At 46.0% G+C, this 27,661-nt stretch overlaps 1 protein-coding gene across 7 annotated transcripts in view; it reads right to left on the reverse strand.

Annotated features, from left to right (window-relative positions):
* DTNB (dystrobrevin beta) overlaps window positions 1-27,661 on the reverse strand; it is a 354,166-nt gene that overhangs the window by 75,422 nt on the left and 251,083 nt on the right. For all 7 annotated transcript variants that reach the window (XM_045010065.1, XM_045010062.1, XM_045010063.1 and 4 more), the window contains exons 13-14: window positions 3,520-3,605; window positions 816-929 (exon numbers count right to left, since the gene is read on the reverse strand). In XM_045010065.1, coding sequence (XP_044866000.1) covers window positions 816-929; window positions 3,520-3,605 — 200 coding nt within the window. The remainder of the gene's footprint in view (window positions 1-815; window positions 930-3,519; window positions 3,606-27,661) is intronic.

Genomic DNA, 27,661 nt, shown 5'->3' on the forward strand with positions numbered 1-27,661 from the left:
TAGGTTTCATATGGTGTTTTCTGAAGGTTGAACTGAGAATTAACAAGCAAAAGATGAAATAAAAAGCAGCCAGATAATTCACTTGTGATTACACAGATGATGACATACTTTATTCTGTTAATACTGAAAATTCTTCCCTTGTCACTTCAAAATGCAAACATAATCAAAGGAGTTTGAAGATTGCTCCTCAACTCTGGAGATGTGGCTGAATGTTTGCAGATAAGTGTTTTCAAAACCCCACTGACTAAGCAAATCACTGACACTGCTCTTCTGTTCCATTTATTTGCTTGTCCAGTAAATAATAAGGAAATGGTCCCAATTCTACTGGCCTCCTTACAAAAAACTGTCTTATTTCTCTTACTTATCAAAAGCAAGAATACACTTTAAGTGATGTTTCTATTTGCTTTTAAATCCATTTTATGAAAGTCACATAGTTTTATATAACTGCCAGGGGGGGAGGGATAGCTCGGTGGTTTGAGCATTGGCCTGCTAAACCCAGGGTTGTGAGTTCAATCCTTGAGGAGGCCACTTAGGGATCTGGGGCAAAAATTAGTCCTGCTAGTGAAGGCAGGGGGCTGGACTCAATGACCTTTCAAGGTCCCTTCTAGTTCTAGGAGATTGGTATATCTCCAATTATTACCTTTCAACAATCCCCAGCAGAAAGATTTAAAATGGCTCCTTAGAGTTCTTGTAGATTTACCAATAATACTCTGTTCTCAGTACCAGATAGAATCATTCATCCTGGAGAAGAGGCCACACATGGCTGAAGGGTTAATATGTCACATGCATAAAAGTTTTAGATTTATTTTTTTTACCGTAGAAGCCTGAGTTCTGCCAGCAAAGTTGGGTTCTGCTGAGCTTTCTCTGGGGTTGGCTGGGAGGCTTGTTCGTGCTCCAGTCTAAGGCGCTGAATTTCTTGCAGTATCTCTCTGTTGAAATAAGTAGACCAGGAGACTGAACAAGAAACAAGGCAACAGTTCATACTGTGTTTTCAAATTCTAGACAAAAGCTTCAGATGTGCTTTCTACCCAGCCCTGTAACAGCAGCACAGTAGTAAGTGCAGCTAATTCCCTTTCATGTGTGAATGGTGTGGGCTCAAATCCAGAAGTGGTATGTAGTGGAGACCTAAACATTGCCACAGGACTAGTTAGTAGAGCTATTATCAATCAGCTGATGAGTCTGAAATTAACCAATGTCACCACTTCTCCATACGCCAGCAATGCCTCTTCAAACCCTTCCTACAGTGGGGCAAACAGAACAGCTCTGTGTTAAAGGGGGAAGAGCTGGATTTTTAGTCAAAGCATGTTGATCTATTTGCTCCTGCTGCAGGAAATGTTTCAAAGAGGCCAAGCCAGCAAAAGTAGCTGTGGTGACACTGGTTAATTTCATAATCATCCTCACAAGGGTTTCTGGCAGGTCAGCAGGAATGTGAAAACAACAGCTCCTGGCCATAGAAGCTCATAGTAATGGAGAGAAACTTGTCATGAGGGCTCACAAAGGGAATGCAATTAACTAGCATCCCCAACCACACAGTGTATATTCTAAACTGCTGTCGTATCCTGTACAGCTGGAGGTCAGAGAACATATTGGTAACTGCTAAGAAGTCATTATTAAAATGTAAATTAAATCCCTCTTTCTTTTAATTGAGACAGAAAATGTACTCTCTAATCTTCATTTAAAAAAAAACCAAACAGTTGGGCTACCTTCTCTGCCTGACTTCAGAGGAGCACTGAGCCTACAGTTTAGTTTATCTGCTGTATTTGGTCTTGTGATGGGTGTAGCGGGCCCTTTGAGGCCTCATGCTGGAGGCATTGTGGTCCTACCACATTCTGCTCCAGAAAAGGAGCAGCGAAGTTGGTCCTTCAGGCCTGCCTAGAAAGGCTTCAGGGAAGAAGCCAATCAGAGCAAGCAGGCTCAGATAAAATGAGGTGCAGGGGCTGAGCAGGTCAGTTCCTGGCTGGGACCAGAGGAGCAAGGAAGGGTGCTCCTTGCTAGAGCTCAAGGGAGAGCCAGAGGATGGGTTCTGGTGGCATTGACGTTCGATGAGGAAGGAAAGGAGTGGAGACCTTCAGCCCTGAGCTAAAGGTGAAGAGGAAGGGGCTATATGGGAAGCAGCCTAGGATACAACAGCAGTAGCTATTAAATGAAGCGGCACCTGGCTGCTATTTGTAGGGTCCCTGGGTTGAGACACAGAGTAGTGGGTGGGTCTGGGTCCCCTCACTGGCCATTGGAAGAGTGGCTGAAGCCCAAAGAAGGGGACAAATTTCATGTAGAAGCCCAAGCATAGGGCTAGAATTTAAAGGGCTCTAGGATGGTGCTGAAGACCCTGAAGAGGGCCAGCCATTTGTTGAACTTTGTTACCCTGGGAAGGGGACTGAGCTTGAAGGAGTAACCTGGCTGGAGAGTTTGGGTGAGAAGAATTGATAAGGCAAAGACTAGTCTCCAGGGAAAAAGCCCTGAGGGCACTGCTCCATACCAGGGCAGGGGTGGACTTAAAGCTAGCTCAGAAGGGGCTGAGAACTGAGCCCAGAGACACATCTGCAGATACCAATGAGGGCACAGTAATAGCCCCTGTTTGACCTTTTACCCCAGAAGGGGTGTGTTGGTGCATATTAACTGTGTGTGATGAGGTTAACAGCCAACGGGGGGGGCGCCAGGAGCGGAAAGAGAGAGAGTGCACACTTGCACCCAACCAACAAGAGGTGCTCATGAGAGGTGAGTTTCCCCTCTCACAGGTCTGCTCTTTAAGATTCATTCCAAACACTACAAGCTGTCCAATGAGAGGAAAAATCCTCCCCCTTCTCAAATCAAATTTCCTCCATGAAGCCTTTAAAAATGCCTCCTTTCCCACACCTGCTGGCACCTCATTTATTCGACTGCTATTATCTGATTGGTTTATTCTACAACATGTGGGTTCTAAATTACAAGATCATTGGGGCTGCAAGTGCTTCAAGGTGTGTACCACGCTGGGCACACTGCTGGTGCCCAATGAATAAGGCAGTTCAGTGATTTCTTGGTGCCTCAGGGGTTCTCCGGAACACAGGGCGTAAGGGAGACTGTCAACCTGACCAAAATGTTTGAACTGGGGAGCCTCTGAGGTATGTGTCTAGCTCCCACTGTAGTCATCAGAAACCCCCATCTTAGGGCAATGAACATCACAAAGCACTTGGCATCAAATTCTGACCTAAGATGGGCCATTTTTTTCAAACTTGGGGGGTCTAAAGGCCGGCCCCCATGTCCATACTTAGACATCTCAACAAAAAATGTGATTGTCAGAGGTAATTAACAACAGAGACTAATTGCACTAATGAAACAGGTGCACCATTCAACAAGGGAACCTATGGATTCAGTTTAAATAACAAAATGCTAGAAATAATTGAGTAAGCCTGCAAGTTAAACGCTCTGTCCCCACAGGGTGTCAGACATCAGAGGGGAGCCGCATTAGTCTGGATCTGTAAAAGGTGCCTCAGAACTCTTTGCCGCTGTCCCCCCCCCCCCAAACAGCTCTACATGACTTACCTGTTTTTGTTTTCCAGTTCGGCTATCAGCTGTCTTTGTTGTTTATTGGCATCAAAATTGAACCCCAGGTCCGTTGGTGGGCGTGGCTAGAGGATAAGAATATGTAATATTTAATCACAGTATTTACTGTGTGCTATATAGATAATGTGCTGCTTGGATCCAGGTTCCCTGAATGATGTAGTACAATATAGGGAGTATTGCTTGTTATGAAGAATGAACATGAATACAATAATGGTTCTAATATTGACTCTTCAGGCACACCCTCCAACTAGGACTGCACAGTTATGCCCATCAACACTTGCCCAGGCTGGAGAGAAGTGGATATGACTCAGTTTGTCATCTCTTTGGGAAGGGGCTTGAGGAAAAACTGTATCATGTGTTTCTGTAGCACAGAATATTTCTAGTATCAGAGGGGCAGCCGTGTTAGTCTGGTATCAGAGGGGGAGCCGGGTTAGTCTGGTATCAGAGGGGAGCCGGGTTAGTCTGGTATCAGAGGGGGAGCCGGGTTAGTCTGGTATCAGAGGGGGAGCCGGGTTAGTCTGATATCAGAGGGGGAGCCGGGTTAGTCTGGTATCAGAGGGGGAGCCGGGTTAGTCTGGTATCAGAGGGGGAGCCGGGTTAGTCTGGTATCAGAGGGGGAGCCGGGTTAGTCTGGTATCAGAGGGGAGCCGGGTTAGTCTGGTATCAGAGGGGAGCCGGGTTAGTCTGGTATCAGAGGGGGAGCCGTGTTAGTCTGGTATCAGAGGGGAGCCGGGTTAGTCTGGTATCAGAGGGGAGCCGGGTTAGTCTGGTATCAGAGGGGGAGCCGGGTTAGTCTGGTATCAGAGGGGGAGCCGGGTTAGTCTGGTATCAGAGGGGAGCCGGGTTAGTCTGGTATCAGAGGGGGAGCCGGGTTAGTCTGGTATCAGAGGGGAGCCGGGTTAGTCTGGTATCAGAGGGGGAGCCGGGTTAGTCTGGTATCAGAGGGGGAGCCGGGTTAGTCTGGTATCAGAGGGGGAGCCGGGTTAGTCTGGTATCAGAGGGGGAGCCGGGTTAGTCTGGTATCAGAGGGGCAGCCGGGTTAGTCTGGTATCAGAGGGGCAGCCGGGTTAGTCTGGTATCAGAGGGGCAGCCGGGTTAGTCTGGTATCAGAGGGGCAGCCGTGTTAGTCTGGTATCAGAGGGGGAGCCGTGTTAGTCTGGTTCTGTAGAAGCAGCAAAGAATCCTGTGGCACCTTATAGACTAACAGACGTTTTGCAGCATGAGCTTTTGTGGGTGAATACGAAAGACCTCTTGCATCCGAAGAAGTGGGGATTCACCCACGAAAGCTCATGCTGCAAAACGTCTGTTAGTCTATAAGGTGCCACAGGATTCTTTGCTGCTTCTACAGAATATTTCTATGTGATGCAGAGAAGTAGACACAGAAGCTAGCAGTATGCTTATGAAGAGGTGGAAGGAAAGAAAGAAAAGGGTATAAAAATAGTTGAGAATTATACCATTTGTAAAGAAAAGCTGTTACCAGGATAATGACCTTTTCATATGGCAAGTCTTGAAGAAAAGATACAGTACACGATCACCATAATACAACTGTGCCAGGAACGTAGGAAACTAATTATGTAATGTTCTTCCTTGTTAGATTACACTAGAACTAGATAGTTCCATTCCTATTTACACATAATTTGTTGAAGCTTTTCAGCATGTTTCCTGGAAATTCTTTGACAGTTTCTCAGGTATAACCTAATACGAATCTCTCAGCCAAGAATGTTATTTCTTTTAGGTCCCAATTCCTTACATGTGCTTAACTTTATACACGGTGTAGTCTCCTTGAAATTAATGGGTCTACTCACAAGCATAACATTAAGCATTAAGACCAAGCATGTAATTTGCAGAAGACTGTGGTGCTCACAGAGCTAAGGGTTGAAACAGGATGACACATGAACTCTGCTGAGTCTGTCTTGAGCAGAAGGGGGAAGGCTGCCACCCTGTTAACTTCCCAATTCTATGGCTACTCTTAGGGGAACTGCTGCATTGAGTTTCTCCTCAAGACAAAAAAAGCTAAAATATTTGTACTATGCAATCAACATAGCCCTCATCCATCCAATGGATTAAAAACTGGCTAAATTATAGATCTCCAATTATAAGTGTTAATAGTAATAATCCGTTTGGGACTCTGCAGGAATCAGTTCACAGCCAACTCTCCAATATTTTTTATCAATCATGTGGAAGTATAAAATCATTGTGTCATTTACAAAAACTTTACTAGCAAAGATCGGTGGAGTAATAAACAAGGATAAAGACAGATCATTTATACGGCGTGATCTGGAATGACCGATAAACTTGGTGCAATCAAACATGCTGTGATGCTCTGCTCAGGGCAGCCAGAACTGTAAGCCACTGTGTTACCTGTCTGCCTTAGCAAGAGAGAGCTTTGCTGGGGCTTAAACTGTGAGATAGCTCCATTGCACATCAACCTGTCTGCCTCACCAGCACACCCTTTGAGACTCTGCACGCTTTAACCTTGCCTTGCAGGTTAACAATCAGGGAACCTGAGTTCCCCAGAAATGTCTCTCTGCCGTGTCCAGTCTCTCTCACTGGGCACTCTTGGTAATTATAAAGCTTGCTGTCTCCAAAGAGACAGTGCACCTACTAGTCTGTTAGTTTAGCCACGGTCCCACACTTTACTTCAGTACATTGCACTGAGATGATTTATAGTAAAACTAAGTTTATTAATAAAGAACATAGATTTAAGTCATACCAAACAAGAACAACAAACTAAACAAACACAGCACGCTTTCTCATGGCTAAAACGTAAATCAAGGAAGCTATGCCTCTCACTTACATCAAACTACCAGCATCTCCAGCCCTCCAAGCAAGAGAATCCACCATTCACAGAATCAGAGACAGCTGTCCCCTTTGGCCACTAAGTGATGCATAACTAGAATGTCTTTTTTGCTCCCCTTACATTTTCTGAAGTCTACTGTCTTTGCTTCAAGAGCCATGAAGATCTGCAAGGGGTTCAGACTCCAGTGTGAGATGATGCCCAGTAGGTTTGTAAGTGGAACAGGTGGACTGATTGATGCATGCACCAGGTCAGAGTACCTGAACTGATGCCTCCAAGCTGGAGTTATCAATATTACCTGAACTCTGCCCTGTAAAATCTTTCTTGGAACTCTTGGGATTAACAGAACAGAGGGAAAAGTCTAAGACAGGTTCTTTCCCCATTGAATTAGAAGTGTGTCTGACAGAGATCCTGGGCTTGCTCCTCCCTGGGAGCAGAACACTGGAAACTTTGTGTTCACATTGGTAGCAAATAGGTCTACTGAGGGAACTTCCCCTTTTAGGAATACCTGACCTAGACTGAGTCTTTCTATTCCCATTAGTCATTGATGGAGCTCTTTCTGTTTAAGTGAACTGCTGTATCATTCTGGGCTACCAAGATGAGCCAATGTTGTATGCACCAGCCCCACAGGTGTATTGCTTCCTGACATAATGGGGATGCCCTTGCTCCCGACAGTTTATATCTGCAGAGCTGCCGTCTTGTCTTTCCCATTATACAGATTACTCAACCGAAGCAAAGAACACGTTTAGTGTATTCACACACTACAGCCGAGCAGAGAACTGAACCAGTTTGACAACAAGGCTCCCTGCCTGTGGTCCTGTACAGCTGGTACATGGCAGTCCTGTTCCTTTTTGTATTTCATGATGAGTTGGCTAGCCTGCGCCTTTCAGATCTTTGCTAGTTTGATACTGTTGGATACATAGATCATCAACAAATTAAACATCTTCTCGTTGTCCCTTCGAAGACAGGGATGGCCTTAGTGCTTCCCACAGGCTAATTCAACTGACTCAATCTCTTTGACCTTTTCTGATAGCATAAATTGACTTACATGAGCGTAGAGTCTGACTCTGGAAATCTCGGTTCAACTCCCAGTGCTAGCGCAGACTTCTTGTGAGACCCTGAGCCACTCACTCAAACTACAGAATCACATATTTTGTTACTTTTGTACGCTGACCTTGCACACACCAGGGGTCCTTAAATCCCCACCTCCATTCTCCCCCACAGCCACCTTCTATGACATCCTCCCATTCCCCTCTCTCCAGGACTTGCTGCAACCTGGCCATCCCCATCCTCATGCTAGATACTCTGTGTCTCCCTACTCCCCCATGCTAGGGTCTCTGTGTGCCTCCCGTTCTGCCTTCCCCCCAAACCAGGGTCCTCCTGTTACCCGGACAATTTGGGGCACCCAGTTTATACCCTACCAAGATCTTAAGGTGGGACTCAATTAATTTTCTTTAGGGCTTGGGGCATAAGGCACCTACCCTTACTCACGGGGCTTAGGGCTTTATGGATTTGCAGGCCCTTTTGTTAGTTACAGAGCTTTATACAGCTGTTGTAAACATGTATTTATTAGCAATATATACAGAATACATACGCTAAGCAAATCTATTATGCTTACTGGTTTTAATATACAAATTTTAATTGCTGGCTAGTTAGGATTTGTTTGTTTGGGGGGGTTGGCGCTTTCATACATTCTGGTTGTGCAGGGTATGATATTTTGTAGCTTATTGTATTGCAGTTTGAAGTTGATTTTTAAAGAGTTTTGTTTTTTATTTATATCATATAGGTAAAATTATTATTTTTTAAAATGTATTAAATATTGTTTTTAAGTAATAGATTTTAATTAATTATGCACTGGCTTTTGTTTTTTATTCACGTTTAAATGGTAGTTTATTTTTGTTTGTGCAGATGGTTAGCATATATTTGCTGATTAGAGCTTATTTTATTTATTATTATTTGTTGGGGTTTTGTGTATTTTTTTAAATTTTTAATGCTTGGATGTTTTGATTTTATAATTTTGCTGCTTATAACTCTTGTTAGGGACATCCCTGAGGTGGGGGTTAGCAGCAGAGCATTCTTTTGCTTAATTTCAGTGATGAAATCCCTGAGTTTCATCCCAGGCTGCTCAAGGTTGGTTTAGTAAGGCGGTGAGTAAGGTCCCAGACCCACAATCCATTCTCCCCTCACAAGGGATTCTCGGTACCCCCCATTCTCTCCTCATCTGCCATGCCACAGGCTCGGTGTACCCTCCATTCCCAGTATCAGAGGGGTAGCCGTGTTAGTCTGGATCTGTAAAAGCAGCAAAGAATCCTGTGGCACCTTATAGACTAACAGACGTTTTGCAGCATGAGCTTTCGTGGGTGAATACCCACTTCGTCAGATGCAAGTAGTGGAAATTTCCAGGGGCAGGTATATATATGCAAGCAAGAAGCAAGCTAGAGATAACGAGGTTAGTTCAATCAGGGAGGATGAGGCCCTGTTCTAGCAGTTGAGGTGTGAAAACCAAGGGAGGAGAAACTGGTTCTGTAGTTGGCAAGCCATTCACAGTCTTTGTTTAATCCTGAGCTGATGGTGCCAAATTTGCAGATGAACTGAAGCTCAGCAGTTTCTCTTTGAAGTCTGGTCCTGAAGTTTTTTTGCTGCTGGATGGCCACCTTAAGATCTGCTATTGTGTGGCCAGGGAGGTTGAAGTGTTCTCCTACAGGTTTTTGTATATTGCCATTCCTAATATCTGATTTGTGTCCATTTATCCTTTTCCGTAGAGACTGTCCAGTTTGGCCAATGTACATAGCAGAGGGGCATTGGCGTATATCACATTGGTGGACGTGCAGGTGAATGAACCGGTGATGGTGTGGCAGATCTGGTTAGGTCCTGTGCTGGTGTCGCTGATGTAGATATGTGGGCAGAGTTGGCATCGAGGTTTGTTGCATGGATTGGTTCCTGAGCTAGAGTTACTATGGTGCGGTGTGCAGTTACTGGTGAGAATATGCTTCAGGTTGGCAGATTGTCTGTGGGCGAGGACTGGCCTGCCACCCAAGGCCTGTGAAAGTGTGGGATCATTGTCCAGGTCCCCTCCATTCCCAGGTCCCCCATTTTTCACACAGGCCAGAGGCTGTGTATATCCCTCATTCCCTGCTTACAAGAGTACCCCATTCTCCCACTCCCAGCAGAAGTTCTGTGGGCCAGCCCTTCCCCCCATGGAAGGGGCTCTGTGTGTGCCCCTCCTCCCACTCTTATTCTCCTTTCTTTCTTTGCTTTCTCTTTCAGAGTGATTTTAAGATCAACTGATACAGGCTGAACTAAAATGAGGGCTCTTGTGATGCCAGAATGATGTTAATTTCTGCCATAATCAGCTCTTTGATCCTTAGAGGATTATGGTGGGGGTTGAAGCTGTGGTTCTGCTAACCAGATGTCAAAATCATTATGGTTCTGCCTACTGATGCCTAGAACATTTTTTGAAATTTTGGAATCTAGCAGATGAGGTGTTCATGTGATCATATTACACCCAAACAGAGAAATGCCATCAATTTGAGCATACGCGCTTCACGAGCTCAGCCAATAACAGAGTACAGTAGGAGTCGGCAGCTCCTGGAGTTTTAACCAGTGCATTGCCTGGACCTGCCTTGGTGTTTGAAATGTGTGAATTTAGAGAGAAAAGCCTAATTTAGACAGCCTTGAATTTGGTAATCCATGAGGTTTTTTCTTAGTAGTATTTCTGTCTTCATTACATGATTATACATCACTTTGCTAGCAGTAACACCAAAGGCATGAGTTTGTCTGTATTTATATTATCAACTTGTCTATTGCTTAGATCAGGTATAAAGCAGCAAAGAGTCCTGTGGCACCTTATAGACTAACAGACGTATTGGAGCATGAGCTTTCGTGGGTGAATACCCACTTCGTCAGACGCATGTAATGGAAATTTCCAGAGGCAGCTATAAATATGCAGGCCAGAATCAGTCTGGAGATAACGAGGTTAGTTCAATCAGGGAGGATGAGGCCCTCTACTAGCAGTTGAGGTGCGAACACCAAGGGAGGAGAAACTGCTTTTGTAGTTGGCTACCATGGCTACCCCTCTGACACTTTAGATCAGGTATGACTTAGTGCTTCCCACAGGCTAGGGGTCAAGTTTACAAAAACTACTTCTAGCTTTAGGTGCCCAACTTTAAACAGAAATTCTGCCTGTCGCTGCCTTCCCCTTTGATACAGAGTTGTGGCTGGCGGAAAATACAATCCCCAGCATGTCTGACTCTGTTTTCATTTCAATGGCTCAAGAAGTGCACAGTGGGTCCTGTAGTCCCAGGCAAGCAGCACTTCTCTGGTTCCAACCTGCTTGATTTTATATGCACCTTTTATTTGATTCCATTTAAAGTACTGATAATCTGACACAGGGATTTGCAGACATATCATTTCACTGATACAGACAATTACCTTGCTTTTTTTTTGTTTGTTTGTTTTTTTGTTAAAGGATTAGTTAGCACATGATCCTATCAACTGAAGAACAATCTCACCTCTAGGACAGAGCTGTTGTCTCAGCTATCTCACCTCTAGGACAGAGCTGTTGTCTCTTTTATAAAAGTTTTTTCTGTGAAGAAAAAAGTATTAAAGAGCTTTTGCAGAGTCCCCACTCCTTTGCAACGAATGTCCCAGAACAGCTGGCTTGCCTTGCGCCCTGTATTTAGAGCTCATTGGGAAGCATTTCATTTGCTGACTCTATACAGGAAACATTTCCTGTAAAATTCTGTCCAGAATTTTTCAGCATATTTTCCTTTCCCTCTAGGCACTTTCTGAAAGGCAAAAACTTGTGATTGTTCCTTTAAAACTTACTCACAAAGTCCATTAGTACTTATTCTTCAAATCTAGTAACAGTGACAAGGAGAATTAAATCATCTCCATTTTCAGTCTTACAAATTAAATTGATTTCACTGGGTGAACGGCTTCCCACCTCTCTCACATTAGATTGAAGCAACTTTTCTCCTTGTCTTCAAGGCCCTAAAAAACCTGGCTCCTTCTCTCCCTTCTGCTCTCATCACTTTGCATTCCTCTCACAGCTCTTCCCACGCTGTGCAGCTTCCCCTTTGCTTCCTTTTCTCACGCTTGTCTCTGGGTCTTCTTCCATGCTGCTCCACATGTCTCAACCCACCTCCGAGAAAAAATACACTTCTGCATGGAGGCCTATAAACCCCCCACCTGCTACCTCACCCATGCTAAGGCACTAATTTATCTAGTTTAAAGAAAGAGTCTGGCTTTAAAAGACTCCATGAAAAAACCATTTGTATTTGTTGGATGGACGAGTGTCAGTAAGACTCCAGTATAGCAAGTCCAGACCAAGAACCACTTCCATTTTGACAGGTAGGTGGCTCTGGTGGAAGGCTTTCTGCTACTTAGTAACACCCGGTGAACTTGCTCCAGCAAGCCTGTTCTCTGGGATTTAGCGGAGGAACTTCCAGGCCGTTAAATGAAGGGAACACAGGTTTGGGTGGAGGAGCCAACAGTGGCCCTGAGTGATCAAATCCAGGTGCAACAGGAGTGAGATGAGTCACCATTGAGAGGTCCAGTCGAGTGCAGAACCCGTGTTGGTGGGGCCATGCTGGGGCTATTCATATAACCCAGGCACGGGCCTGCTTGGTTTTTAGTAGCACTCTGTGCAGGAGTGGGACTGGGGGGAAAGCATAATAAAGCGTTCCCATCCGGGGTAGCAGGAAGGTGTCTGTGATAGAACCCAGAAGGGAGCATAATTGGTAACATTTTTTGTTGTACTTGTTCACAAATAGATCTACTGGGGGAGTCCCCCCACTGCTGGAAAATGCCTTCAGCTACGTCTGGGTGAAGAGACAACTCATGACTTGGGAAAGACCTACTAAGGTGATCGACTAACTCATTCTCCACCCCCAGAAGATAAGAAGCCTCGAGATTGATTGAATGGGCTTCACAAAATTCCCATAGGTGAACTGCTTCCTGACAAAGGAGGGATGAATGAGCTCCTCCTGCCTGTTGAAGTAAAACAGGGCTGCGGTGTTGACTGTAAGAATAAACAGGTTTCTCCCTCTGATATGAGGCAGGCAAGGTGAACTGCCCTGAGCTCTCTGACATTGGTATGGAGAGCTCCCTCAGTGACCAAAGACCCTGAGTCCTGAGGGGCCTCAGGTGGGCTCCACATTCTACCACCGACACGTCCGAGACCAGAGACATTGATGGTTGAGGGCAGATGAATAGACTGTCCATATGCATGTTGAGAGGATCCAATCACCAATTCAGGAAAATTAAAATCGAGGAAAGTATTGTGTGTACGTATCCAGACAAAGGCAGCTTTGGAGGGGTCTGAGGTGCAATCTTGCATGTTGTATCTCATATGTGCATGAGGCCATATGGTGTAGGAGCCTCATACACTTTTGGGCTGTTGCGACTGGATGACATTTGAGGTCTCACCAGGTATTGGATCAATTGGAATCATAACTCTGGGAGGAACACTCTGGCCTGGATAGTGTCCAACACTGCCCCAGTAACTCTATTCTCTGTACTAGCCAAAGGGTAGACTGTCTGCATTGATCAGTAGGCCTAGGGCCTTGAATAACCTGAGTCCTAGGTTGGCTCTTGACTAGCTAGTAGTCCAGGTAAGGGCAGACCTGCACTGCTAATCTCCTCAGTAGGCGTCATTTAAATCAAGGGCGGCATACCAATCTCCAGAATCCAGAGTGGGAATAATGGATGCCAGGGTGACCATGCAGACCTTTATCTTTTTGAGATAGTTGTTCACTTGATGCAGGGCTAAAATAGGCCTGAGATCTCCTTTGGTTATTGGGATTAGGAAATCACGGAAGTAGAAACCCTTCCTTCTGAAATTCTGCAAACAAAGAGAAAACACAGTCTAGCAGTAACAGAATCCTCAGCTAAGAAGATCTATGCGTTTTCTCACTTTGTTCCTGTGCCAAAGTGGCATAATGGGGTTAGATTACAGTTCAGGATTTATTTTACTTGCCCATTTAAAAAAAAGACTTTGAGGGCAAATAAAACATTTACAAAGCAGTCAATAAAATGTCAGAACAATCAGAACCAAGCACTTCCCAAAGTACCCAGCCGGGTCCAGGACAATGATTAGCAAAACTGTATGACTTTCATGTGTGAAAGTCTGAGCAATTTAAAATGACAGTCTACATTTTTTTTTCTGTTTGGTGTTCTGCAACGTAATTTAAATGAAAATCCAGGATTATAACTGGAATGCAGGGTATTAGTTACCAAGTGTTTGTAACTTAATGTTCATGTATTTAGGAAATGCTGAATAGTTATTGTGACTTTTTTCTGAACTGTCATTTAAATAAATTACCAAAACAATTGAAACTGGTGTGATTATACTGTATTATTTTGACAAATAAAATATGCAGAGTATTGACTTTTTTGGCACAGAATCCCTCCCAGAGTATTAACTGGGTCCAGAATGGGCTGACTGAGAGGCAGGGCCACTCTGGAAGAATCTGCCGTGGCTAGAATATTGATGCAACAATGTTGGACGGGCTGCTATTTATAGGGGGAAACTCTCAGGATGAGGCAGGAGAGGGAACGTCTTCCCAGATGTCATATGTAAAATAGGAGTTCAAATCGCCACAAAGAAAAGCTACACTTTCTCTAGCAAGATTTTTTTCTCTATGTATTTTCCATTCTGTGCGAAAGCCCCTGGGACTGGCTAGACTGCATCTCTGAGTGGAGTTTTTTAGCTGCAGCAGGGTATTTATTTTAATCAGCACTCACTGTAACAACTTTTATGAGGGGGAGGGATAGCTCAGTGGTCTGAGCATTGGCCTACTAAACCCAGGGCTGTGAGTTCAATCCTTGAGGGGGCCACTTAGGGATCTGGGGCAAAATCAGTACTTGGTCCTGCTAGTGAAGACAGGGGGCTGGACTCAGTGATCTTTCAAGGTCCCTTCCAGTTCTAGGAGATAGGACACACATTTGAGTTCTAACTATTGAATGTGTAGTGCATAGGCATTTATTTTCCTTCTGGTGCTGCAACAACAGTGTTCTCAGTAACTGGAAATTCCTTAGCAGTTCCTTTGCTTAGGGGTTCAGTAGAGCAGCATGTTTTCACCTCTCCTTGACCAATCACTGACCTAAGAGGAAACTAATCCCTAAAACATTTCCGTACTCCCTGTGATATAGCAGTTCTCTGTGTGGTTATCCAGAGAGACCACACTGCATCAGAATGTTAGAATTTACATGAGGCATGTGAATTTGAAACGATGTTGTCATCTGCTCCCTCTAGTCTAGAAGGCTTCAGATTGTTTTCTACTATATACAGTTTAATAAACTCTGGGTTATCCAGTGCAGCCACCTGAAATTGAAGTAATTCCTCAGAACACACATTACTTCAGCCAGAGGGAGCCTTATCCAAGGCAACAGGATTTTGACACGTGGTTGAGGAACTAGGAAATTCATTTGTAGTACATAACCTGGTGCATGCAAACACTATCACCAGCATGTGCAGATGATGGAATTCATATGTGCAAATCCCATTCAGACCCCACCACTTTCATATGAAAGAGACAGAATCTATCCCTGATGTGTGCAGGCGTTACTGCTTGAAAAGTATGCCTTCAAATGTTCTGTAAATCCAGAATGCCTCCACTTGACCTTAGAGAACCAGTGCAGCTCACTGCGAGGAGATGCCATCCTACTTCACAGAGAAGATCTCTCATATATTGGATGGACTCAGAGAACACTAGGACAAAACAAATACAGGATAAAAGAAACAATTCCCACCTTCTAAAAACACAGCCCACTTGTACAAGTGACAGTCATGGAAGTACTCAAAGCAACGAGGGCCACCCATGTGATTCTGCCTCTCCTAGCTAGTGAGAGAAAATGTATATTCTAGGGACCCCAACTAACAAGGTGCATTCACACTTACTTTGAAGAGGACAGCTTAACAAAGAGAAGGATAAGGGGAGACTTGATTACAGTCTATAAGTATCTGCACAAGGAACAAATATTTAATCTTCAATGTAGCAGAGAAAGGTCTAATATGGTCCAATGGCTGGACACTGAAACTAGACAAATTTCAGTCCGGAAATAAGGTGTAAATGTTTACAGTGAGGAGTATTTTGGGGAATTATTTCTCTGGCCTGTGCTGTACAGGAGGTCTGACTAGATGATCACAATGGTCTCTTCTGGCCTTGGAATCTATGGCTGTAGATGACCTTGCCAATTACTACTCTGGGTTGAACTTCTCTTATTAACCAAGTTAATGAAGGAGTTAGGAAAAAGCAATCGCAAATGCCACCTCTCAATTGCCAGTATCCCGAATTCCTTTCAGCCAGGCTTCATGCCAGGAGATGGTACTGAGACACAACTCATTTCCTCAGTGAAAGAACTCCTGACCATCCTCCACTGATACTGGAGTTGTAGATGGCTTGGTGGGTACTGGACTCAACAGTAGGGATGAGGTTGGCATCAAAATCAACTGTACCAGTGCTGAGTGCAACGATTCAGAGAGTACTGGGGAGCAGCACTCAGGGGCTCTTGCTCTTACTGGAAGATTTATGACAATCCTTATCAGCTGAAATACCATGGCTTGAGTCCCCATGACAGGTTGAGGAAACTTCTTGGGTCTTGTACAGTTTTTACTTCCAGAGAGGTGGAAGTCTTGGCAGCCTTGGCAGATGGCCCTAGGGAAGAGAAGCAATGCCTGTTGTCTCTATAGGTCTTCATGGGGTTTTCCTCCTTGAGAGAGCCAGAAGAGGAAGGAGGAGCAGCCAGAGCACTTCTGGAGGAGGAGTACTCATTCAATCCTATAACAGTCCGGATCCAAAGCTGGAGGCATGGATTTCTCCAGGAGGTGCTCCTCAGACATGCTGTGTTCTCCTAGTAAAGGACTTGCAGGTGCTGCACTTATTCCTTACATGCCCTTAACCAAGACAAATGAGGCAATGAGTTAATGGGCATAACAGTCTCACATAAAGGGCAGTGCTTAAATTCTGGGGACATCTGCATAGTAATGTGGTACTGAAGTACCACTCCAGGAACAAAAACAAAGGAAGATGTCCTGTGCGGGAATGCAAAGAAAGAAAGCAGTACAAACATAACACTATCTATTTACATTAAGGCTTGATCTACACTCGAAAGTTATATAAGCATAGCTATGTTGGTCTCAAGTGTGAAAAAACCACACCCCGACTAACATAGTTATTCCGACAAAACCGCCAGTGTAGATGCAGCTGTGTGGATGGAAGAATGCTTCTGTCAACAGAGTGAACTTCGTTCAGGGACATGATGTTCCTACACTGACAGAAAATCCTCTTCTGTCGATGTAGGTTGAGTCTACACTAGGGGACCATGCTGACATAGGATATGTCTACGCTATGGAGCCTAAATCCTAAACTAACACAAACTATTTACACATGAAAAGGATGTGGAGAAGCTAGAAAAAACTGAGATCTTGAGTATCAGAGGGGTAGCCATGTTAGTCTGGATCTGTAAAAAGCGACAAGGAGTCCTGTGGCACCTTATAGACTAACAGACGTATTGGAGCATCAGCTTTTGTGGGTGAATACTCACTTTGTCAGATGCATGTAGTGGAAATTTCCAGAGGCAGGTATAAATATGCAGGCAAGAAGCAGGCTAGAGATAATGAGGTTAGTTCAATCAGGGAGGATGAGGCCCTCTTCTAGCAGCTGAGGTGCTAGGTAGGCTCGGCGCGTGGATGGCTTCCTACTTTCTAGGAGGACACGCCTGACCCCTTCAGAACACCTTGCTTCCTCCGCATCTAGCCATTGAGCAGTCATGCTGTCAAATGGAGGGCAGCCAGGTTGGGGTGGAGGAGGTGGCCCTGGTCCTGGGAGAGTAGGTCCCGGTGGAGCGGCAATGGCCGCGGGGGGGCCACCAGCAAGCCCAGGAGGGTCCCGTACCAATGTTGCCGAGACCAGGCTGGGGAGATCAGGAGGACGCGTGCCTTGTCCGTTTTCACTTTCTCCAGGACCTTGCCGATGAGGGGAAACGGGGGAAAGGCGTAAAGGAGTTGACCCGACCATGACAGGAGGAAGGCATCTGAGATCGCGTTCCTCCCCACCCCGCCTCTGAAGCAGAACCTGGGGCAACAGTGGTTCTGTCGAGTCGCAAGCAGCTCTACTTGGGGAGTGCCCCATGCTCGGAAGAGCTGGTGAGTGACCTCCGAGTGGAGCGACCACTCATGTTCTGAGGAGAAAACCCTGCTCAAGCGATCGGCCTGTGTATTGTTGACGCCTGGCAGGTGGAAAGCCTTCAGGGAGATGTCGTGGGCTATACAGAACTCCCAGAGGCTGAGGGCTTCCCGGCAGAGGGCCGAGGACCTCGTCCCACCTTGCCTGTTGATGTAAAACATCGCAGCGGTGTTGTCTGTGAGAACTCTGACCACCTTGCCGCGTAGCTGTGAGCTGAATGCCACGCAGGCTAAGCATATCGCTCTGAATTCCCTGATGTTTATGTGAAGGGACAGCCCTGCGGTTGACCACATCCCTTGGGTCTGTGCATTCCCTACGTGGGCCCCCCAGCCCAGGTCCGATGCATCGGACACTGGGTCTAGTGACGGGGTCGGGTCCCGGAAGGGAATTTCCTGAAGCATATTGGCCGGGCATGACCACCATTGTAGCGAGGCGATCACCGGCGCTGGAACCAATAGGACCTTGTCCAGTTTGTCCCGGGCCTGGGAGAACTCTGAGGCCAGCCAGAGTTGGAGGGGCCTCATCCAAAGTCTGGCGTGGCAGACCACATACATGCACGCCGCCATGCGGCCTAGGAGCTGCAGGCATGCCCTGGCCATGGTGACAGGGAACTCCGTGACCGAGGCTATAAGCCCCTTCAGAGTCTGGAACCTGCCCAGGGGAAGGGAGGCATCTAGGAGGCATCTAGGAGACCGCCTATGAATTCTATGCGCTGCACTGGAACCAATGTCGACTTGGTCTCGTTCACTAAGAGGCCTAGGTTGGCACACGTAGCCAAGAGCAGGTCCACATGGTTCTGTACCTGGGGCTGCGAGCTGCCATTGAGCAGCCAGTCATCGAGGTAGGGAAATATCTGTACCCCTCGGCGTCTGAGGTAGGCCGCTACTACCGCCATACACTTGGTGAACACCCTGGGTGCGGTGGACAAGCCAAATGGGAGGACCATAAATTGATAGTGGTCCTGTCATAGGGGGCCGCGTGTGGGTTGAGGTCGGGGTTACCAGCGACCTACCAGTACCATGGGAGCGGTATGAGCGGTGGTACCGAGAATGACGTCTGCCACGGGACCAGGACTCTGACGTCGAGGACTCTGCGACGCTTGGATCCGCGGCGACGCGGAGCTGGCGATCCCCACCAGGAGTCATGGGCACGGTGCCTCAAGGCGAGAGAGCTGGAGCGTGACCAGTGACGGCGCCCATGTCGGGAGCGGCTTCGGCAGCTCCACCAAGAATGGGAGCGTCTATGGCATCTGTGTCTATCCAGCTGATACTCTCTACTCGGCATGGAGCGGTGCCTGGAGCTCTGCTCCAACAGCACCCGACCAGACAACCTGGTGGGTGACGAAAGCGGAGGCCAGAAACTGTGTCCTGACAGCACACTGAGCAGTGAGCAGACCCGAGAGCAGTCCCCTGCTTGCGTCTAGAGCGGGGCCCGGGGGCTGGTGGTACCCCAGGCACCTGCAAAGTCATAATGTCTTTGGCTGCCTGCAGGGCCTCTGGCGTCAAAGGCATCCGGACATCCGGAGGGGCCTGAGTCGACGCAACCAGGCTGCTCCGCTCAACCTGAGTGGGAGCTCTAGAGCCCGGGTGGGGGGGAACTGGGGCTGCCTGACACGGGTCTAGCCTCACCCCCTGTTTTTTCTCAACGCTTCTGAGAAGATGGAGCCTTTCTCTGCTTCTTCGACGGAGAGCGGTGCCGGCCACCGGAAGGTGCCAGGGGATCACTGTGCACCGAAGATGAAGTGCCCGGTGTCGATTCCACTCAGCGTACCGGGGTCGGAACCAGTGCCGACTCCATGAGAAGAGCCCGAAGTCTAATGTCTCTCTCTTTTTTCGTCCGGGGTTTAAAGGACCTGCAGATCTTACAGCTGGGGGGAGATGGTTGGGAGATGTCCAGGCACTCTCCACGCCAAATTTAAACATTGAGAGGGAGGACAACAGGATAAGAACGGATATAGCCAAAGGGAGGGGTTTGGACATAAGGAAGGGGGGGGATGGATACTAGACCAATAGGTCATACTGGTGGTACTGGGTCCCTACCAAATTGGGTAACAAAGGTGAGATGAGAGAAGCCAAACAGCAAAAATTAGGATGTTTGTTCACCAATGCGAGAAGCCTAGGTAACAAAATGGAGGAATTGGAGCTCCTGGTCTGAGAACTGAAACCAGGTATCGTAGGAATAACCGAAACATGGTGGAACGGTAGTCATGACTGGAGTACAGGTATGGAAGGGTATGTGCTGTTTAGGAAAGACCGAAACAAAGGTAAAGGTGGGGGAGTAGCATTGTATGTCAATAATGAGGTAAACTGTAATGAAATAACTAGTAATGGAATGGATAATACGGAGTCTGTTTGGGCAATGGTCACATTGGGGAAGAAAACTACTAGAGCCTCCCCTGGGATAGTGATTGGGGTGTGTTATAGACCGCCGGGATCTAGCCTGGATATGGATAGAGAACTCTTTAATGTTCTTACGGAGGTAAATACTAATAGGAACTGTATGATCATGGGAGACTTTAACTTCCCGGATAGAGATTGGGGAACAAATGCTAGTAATAATAATAGGGCTCAGCTTTTCCTAGACGTGATAGCGGATGAATTCCTTCATCAAGTAGTAGCTGAACCGACGAGGGGGGATGCCATTTTAGATTTGGTTTTGGTGAGTAGTGAGGACCTTGTTGAGGAAATGGTTATAGGGGACAACCTTGGCTCGAGTGATCATGAGCTAATTCGGTTCAAAATAAATGGAAGGATAAACAAAATTGCATCTGAGACTAAGGTTTACGATTTCAAAAGGGCTAACTTTACTAAATTAAGGCGACTAGTTAGGGAAGTGGATTGGACTAACATATTTAGGGATCTAAAGGCGGAAGACGCCTGGGATTATTTCAGGTTGAAGTTGCAGGAGCTGTCAGAGGCCTGTATTCCGAGAAAGGGAAAACGGTCCTTAGGTAGCAGTTTTATACCGAGCTGGATGAGCAAGCGTCTCAGAGGGGTGATTAAGAAAAAACAGAAAGCGTACAAGGAGTGGAAGATGGGAGGGATCAGCAAAGAAACCTACCTTATTGAGGTCAGAGAGTGTAGGGATGCAGTGAGAAAGGCCAAAAGCAGGGTAGAGATGGACCTTGCAAAGGGAATTAAAACCAATAGTAAAAGGTTTTTTAGCCATATAAATAGGAAGAAAACGAAGAAAGAAGAAGTGGGACCGCTTAAAACTGTAAACGGAGTGGAGATTAAGGATAAGCTAGGCATGGCACAATATCTAAACGAATATTTTGCCTCGGTCTTTAATGAGGCTAATGAAGGGTTTAGGAATACTGGCAGAGTGACTGATGGGAATGAAGGTGAGGGGTTGGAAATTACAGTATCCGAGGTAGAAGCCAAACTTGAACAGCTTAACGGTAGTAAATCCGGCGGCCCGGATAATCTTCATCCTAGAATATTAAAGGAATTGGCGAGTGAAATTGCAAGCCCGTTAGCGATAATTTTTAACGAATCTCTAAACTCAGGGGTTGTACCGTTTGACTGGAGATTAGCTAATATAGTTCCTATTTTCAAGAAGGGGAAATAAGTGACCCGGGTAACTACAGGCCTGTTAGTTTAACATCTGTAGTATGTAAAGTCATGGAAAAAATATTAAAGGAGAGAGTAGTTACGGACCTTGAGGTCAATGGCAATTGGGACAAATTACAACATGGTTTTACGAAAGGTAGATCGTGCCAAACCAACCTGATCTCCTTCTTTGAGAAAGTGACAGATTTTTTAGACAAGGGAAATGCGGTGGATCTAATATATCTTGATTTCAGTAAGGCGTTTGATACGGTACCGCATGAAGAATTACTGGTTAAATTGGAAAAGATGGGGATCGAAATGAAAATCCAGAGGTGGATAAGGAACTGGTTAAAGGGGAGACTACAGTGGGTCGTATTGAAAGGTGATCTGTCGGGTTGGAGGGAGGTTACCAGTGGAGTTCCTCAAGGTTCGGTTTTGGGTCCGATTTTATTCAATCTATTTATGACTGACCTCGGAACCAAAAGTAGGAGTGGGCTGATAAAGTTTGCGGATGACACGAAGTTGGGAGGTATTGCCAATTCGGAGAAGGACCGGGATATCCTCCAGGGAGATTTGGATGACCTTGTAAACTGGAGTATTAGTAATAGGATGAAATTCAATAGTGAGAAGTGTAAGGTTATGCATTTAGGGATGACTAACAGGAATTTTAGTTATAAGCTGGGGACGCACCAGTTGGAAGTAAAGGAAGAGGAGAAGGACCTCGGAGTCCTGGTTGATCGCAGGATGACTATGAGTCGGCAATGTGATGTGGCCGTTAAAAAAGCTAATGCGGTCTTGGGATGCATTAGGCGAGGTATTTCTAGTAGAGATAAGTAGGTGCTAGTCCCGTTATACAAGGCGTTGGTGAGACCTCATTTGGAGTACTGTGTGCAGTTTTGGTCTCCCATGTTTAAGAAGGATGAATTCAAATTGGAACGGGTACAAAGAAGGGCCACTAGAATGATCCGAGGAATGGAAAGCCTGTCGTATGAAAGGAGACTTGAGGAGCTCGGTTTGTTTTCCTTAACCAAAAGAAGGTTGAGAGGAGATATGATTGCTCTCTTTAAATATATCAGAGGGATAAATACCAGGGAGCGAGAGGAATTATTTCAGCTCAGTACTAACGTGGACACGAGAACAAATGGATATAAATTGGCAGTCGGGAAGTTTAGGCTTGAAATTAGACGAAGGTTTCTAACCATCAGGGGAGTGAAATTCTGGAACAGCCTACCGAGGGAAACAGTGGGGGCGAAGGACCTCTCTGGCTTTAAGATTAAGCTTGATAAGTTCATGGAGGGAATGGTTTGATAGGATAACGTGATTTAGTCAATAGGTCAATAACGTGCGATCACTGGTAATTAGTAACGAGGGTCAATGTTGGGATATTGAAAGTCTTTTTCCTGAGTGTCTGGCTGGAGAGTCTTGCCCGCATGCTCGGGGTTCAGCTGATCGCCATATTTGGGGTCGGGAAGGAATTTTCCTCCAGGGTAGATTGGCAGTGGCCCTGGAGGTTTTTCGCCTTCCTCCACAGCATGGGGCAGGGGTCGCTTGCTGGAGGATTATCTGCTACTTGAAGTCTTTAAATCAGGATTTGGGGACTTCAACAGCTGAGTCAAGGGAGAGAATTATTTCAGGAGTGGGTGGGTCAGCTTTTGTGGCCTGCATCTTGCGGGAGGTCAGACTAGATGATCATAATGGTCCCTTCTGATCTTAAGTTCTATGATTCTATGATACAGCGGTTGCTGATGTGAGATTTGCCCAGGCAGTGGAGACAGTCGGTGTGCGGGTCACTTCTGGGCATTGAACGCCTGCAAGACTCGCACGATTTAAACCTTGGGGCCCGGGGCATGCCTCCTGGCCCGAACACTAACTAACTAACTAAACTGGAACTTTTATTTAACTAACACACACAGGTACTACTAATGACAAAATGAGTTCTGGGATGAGCTGCAGCAAAGCTGGAGCAGGTAGTTCCAATGCACCGTCACTGGCGGCAAGAAGGAACTGAGGGTGGGGGGAGCGCGTGGCTCCCCTTATAGCGCGCTATAGAGGCGCCACTCCAGGGGTCGCAGCAGCGCTCCCCCTACAGGTACTGCTAAGGGAAAAAACTTCCGGCACCGGTGCACGTGGGGAGCACGCACACCTACTGTGGAATACACATGAGCAAGCACTCGAAGAAGAACCCACAGATCCATAAATTGCTCCTGAAGGTCTCCATATATTAGGAGCACCATGTCATGCTATGGATGGGGAAGAGTGAGGCAAGGAAACTGACCTCTGTTGTGGTAACAAAGCCCTGTGGTATAAGAGTGCCAGTGAATCCTAGCCTGGGCCTTGAGTTCCACCCCAAGTAGCAGCAAGACCAGTGCCAGGGCTCTTGGGTACTGAGGCTTAATATCTTGGTAAAGCAGTACTGGTGTTTTAAACCTGGAACCCAATGGCAGGGAAATAAGCAATCTCACCGACACTGATGAGGGCACAACTGGCACTTATTCCCCTTTCCTGGTGCTAGAGGGAGCAAGAGAGGGTGCTAAAGCTTCCACAGTTCTGAAGAGACTGACTGTCTGCACCTGTCTCATCCTCCCTCAGCACAAGGAACTACCCTGAGCAGCCCATTTCAATAAAAAGGATTTGTCTTGCACAGTCTGGCTTGAGGAAAACAAGAGTAATCTATTCAAAACTTTTCCAGAGCCAACACAGATAAAACCAGGATCTAAGAGTGTCTAACTGGGTTCATTACATGTCAGGAGCTGTGCTCGCAGTATTCCAGCAAATAAACTATGATTATCGAAGAGAGAAGATGCACTGATTTAAGCAATAGGTTACATACTATAGTTAGTAGTTCTGCACTTTCATATTTGAGTTCCTTCAGAACTCTTGGGTGATGCCATCTAGTCCTGGTGACTGACGACTCTTTAATTTATCAATTCGTTCCAAAACGTCCTCTAAATGATACCTCAGTCTGGGACAGTTTCTCAGTTTAGTCACCTAAAAAGAATGGCTCAGGTGTGGGAATCTCCCTCACATCCTCTATAGTGAAGACTGATGCAAAGAATTAATTTAGCTTGTGTGCAACAGCCTTGTCTTCCTTGAATGCTCCTGTAGCACCTCGATCATCCAGTGGCCCCACTGATTGGCAAGGTTCCTGCTTCTGATGTACTTCAGAATTCTTCTGCTATTAGTTTTTGTGTCTTTTGCTAGTTGCTCTTCAAATTAGGTTTGCCTAATTATACTTTTATGATTGACTTGCCAGCGTTTATGTTCCTCAGTAGAATTTGACTTCCAATTATTAAAAGATGTCTTTTGTCTCTAACTGCCGCTTTTAACTTTGTTTAGCCATAGTGGCATTTTTTTGGGTTATCTTACTGTTTTTTTTATTTGAGGGTACATACAATGTGAGCCTGTGTTATGTATTTTTAAAAAGTTTCCATGCAGCTTTCAGGCATTTCACTCTTGTGACCTTTCCTTTGATCTCCACTCTAACTCCTCATTTTTGTGTAATTCTCCTTTTTGAAGTTAATTCAAATTCATTCATTCATTATATATAGTTCTTTCATATCCCCTCTTTCTCATCTCATTTCTGAGGTAAACAATCCCAGACTTTTCAAACTATCTTCATATGAGTTTCTCATGCTTCTAATAGTTTTCATCACCCTTCTCTGAACCCATCTAATTCTTCAATATCTCTTTTGAGATGGGTGCATATTGGTCACCCTGTATTCTATATGAGCTCACATCCAGTGTTCAAATTCCTTATGCGGCCTAACATCATGTTTCCTTTTTTGCTTGCAGCACCACATAGGGTGACCAGGTGTCCTGATTTTATAGGGACAGTCCCGATATTTGGGGCTTTTTCTTATATAGATGCCAATTACCCCCCACCTCCGTCCCGATTTTTCACACTTTCTGTCTGGTCACTCTAGCATCACATTGAACCGGGGCCTTCACTGAGCTATCTACGATGATATGGAGGACCTTTTCCTGAGTTGGTACAGTTAATTTAGAATGCTGTAAGATGTATGAGTGGTTTAAACTTTTCACTCAAATGTACATTGCTTTGCATATAACAACACTGAATTTCATTTGCCATTGTGTTGCCTATTCACCTGGCTTGGTTAGGTCCCTCTGAAGTGCCTCACAGGTCTCTGGACTTGATTAACCTAAGTAACTTTCATAGAATCATAGAATCTCAGGGTTGGAAGGGACCTCGGGAGGTCATCTAGTCCAACCCCCTGCTCAAAGCAGGATCAAACCCAACTCAATCATCCCAGCCAGGGCTTTGTCAAGCCTGACCTTAAAAACCTCTAAGGAAGGAGATTCCACCACCTCCCTAGGTAACCCATTCCAGTGCTTCACCACCCTACTAGTGAAAAAGTTTTTCCTAATGTCCAACCTAAACCTCCTCCTCTGCAACTTGAGACCATTACTCCTTGTTCTGTCATCTTCTACCACTGAGAACAGTCTAGATCCATCCTCTTTGGAACCCCCTTTCAGGTAGTTGAAAGCAGCTATCAAATCCCCCCTCATTCTTCTCTTCTGCAGGCTAAACAATCTCAGTTCCCTCAGCCTCTCCTCATAAGTCATGTGCTCCAGCCCCCTAATCATTTTTGTTGCCCTCCGATGGACTCTCTCCAATTTATCCACATCCTTCTTGTAGTGTGGGGCCCAAAACTGGACACAGTACTCCAAATGAGGCCTCACCAGTGCTGAATAGAGGGGAATGATCACATCCCTCGATCTGCTGGAAATGCCCCTACTTATACAACCCAAAATGCCATTAGCCTTCTTGGCAACAAGGGCACACTGTTGACTCATATTCAGCTTTTCGTCCACCGTAACCCCTAGGTCCTTTTCTGCAGAACTGCTGCCCAGCCATTCGGTCCCTAGTCTATAGCAGTGCATGGGATTCTTCCGTCCTAAATGCAGGACTCTGCACTTGTCCTTGTTGAACCTCATCATATTTCTTTTGGCCCAATCCTCTAATTTGTCTAGGTCCCTCTGTATCCTATCCCTACCCTCCAGTGTATCAACCACTCCTCCCAGTTTAGTGTCATCTGCAAACTTGCTAAGGGTGCAGTCCACACCATCCTCCAGATCGTTAATGAAGATATTGAACAAAACCGGCCCCAGCACCGACCCTTGGGGCACTCCACTTGATACCAGCTGCCAACTAGACATGGAACCATTGATTACTACCCATTGAGCCCGACCATCTAGCCAGTTTTCTATCCACCTTACCATCCATTCATCCAGCCCATACTTCTTTAACTTGCTGGCAAGAATACTGTGGGAGACTGTATCAAAAGCTTTGCTAAAGTCCAGAAATAGCACATCCACTGCTTGCCCCTCATCCACAGAGCCGGTTATCTCATCATAGAAGGCAATTAGGTTAGTCAGGCATGACTTGCCCTTGGTGAATCCATGCTGACTGTTCCTGATCACTTTCCCCTCCTTTAAGTGGTTCAGAATTGATTCCTTGAGGACCTGTTCCATGATTTTTCCAGGGACTGAGGTGAGACTGACTGGCCTGTAGTTCCCTGGATCTTCCTTCTTCCCTTTTTTAAAGATGGGCACTACATTAGCTTTTTTCCAGTCATCCGGGACCTCCCCCGATCGCCATGATTTTTCAAAGATAATGGCCAATGGCTCTGCAATCTCATCGGCCAACTCCTTTAGCACCCTCGGATGCAGCGCATCCGGCCCCATGGACTTGTGCTCGTCCAGCTTTTCTAAATAGTCCCGAACTACTTCTTTCTCCACAGAGAGCTGGTCACCTCCTCCCCATACCGTGCTGCAGAGTGCAGCTGTCTGGGAGCTGACCTTGTCTGTGAAGACAGAGGCAAAAAAAGCATTGAGTACACTAGCTTTCTCCACATCCTCTGTCACTAGGTTCCCTCCCTCATTCAGCAAGGGGCCCACACTTTCCTTGACTTTCTTCTTGTTGCTAACATACCGGAAGAAACCCTTCTTGTTACTCCTAACATCTCCAGCTAGCTGCAACTCCAAGCGTGATTTGTCCTTCCTAATTTCACTCCTGCATGCCTGAGCAATACTTTTATACTCCTCCCTGGTTATTTGTCCAATCTTCCACTTCCTGTAAGCTGTTTTTTTGTGTTTAAGACGAGCAAGGATTTCACTGTTAAGCCAAGCTGGTCGCCTGCCATATTTACTTTTCTTCCTACACATCGGGATGGTTTGTTCCTGCAACCTCAATAAGGATTCTTTAAAATACAGCCAGCTTTCCTCGACTCCTTTCCCCGTCATGTTATTCTCCCAGGGGACCTTGCCCATCAGTTCCCTGAGGGAGTCGAAGTCTGCTTTTCTGAAGTCCAGGGTCTCTGTTCTACTGCTCTCCTTTCTTCCTTGTATCAGGATCCTGAACTCGACCATCTCATGGTCACTGCCTCCCAGGTTCCCATCCACTATTGCTTCCTCTACTATTTCTTCCCTGTTTGTGAGCAGCAGGTCAAGAAGAGCTTTTCCCCTAGTTGGTTCCTCCAGCACTTGCACCAGGAAATTGTCCCCTACACTTTCCAGAAACTTCCTGGATTGTCTGTGCACTGCTGTATTGCTCTCCCAGCAGA

The sequence above is a fragment of the Mauremys mutica genome, chromosome 3 (assembly GCF_020497125.1).
Source record: "Mauremys mutica isolate MM-2020 ecotype Southern chromosome 3, ASM2049712v1, whole genome shotgun sequence".
Classification (NCBI taxonomy): domain Eukaryota; kingdom Metazoa; phylum Chordata; order Testudines; family Geoemydidae; genus Mauremys; species Mauremys mutica.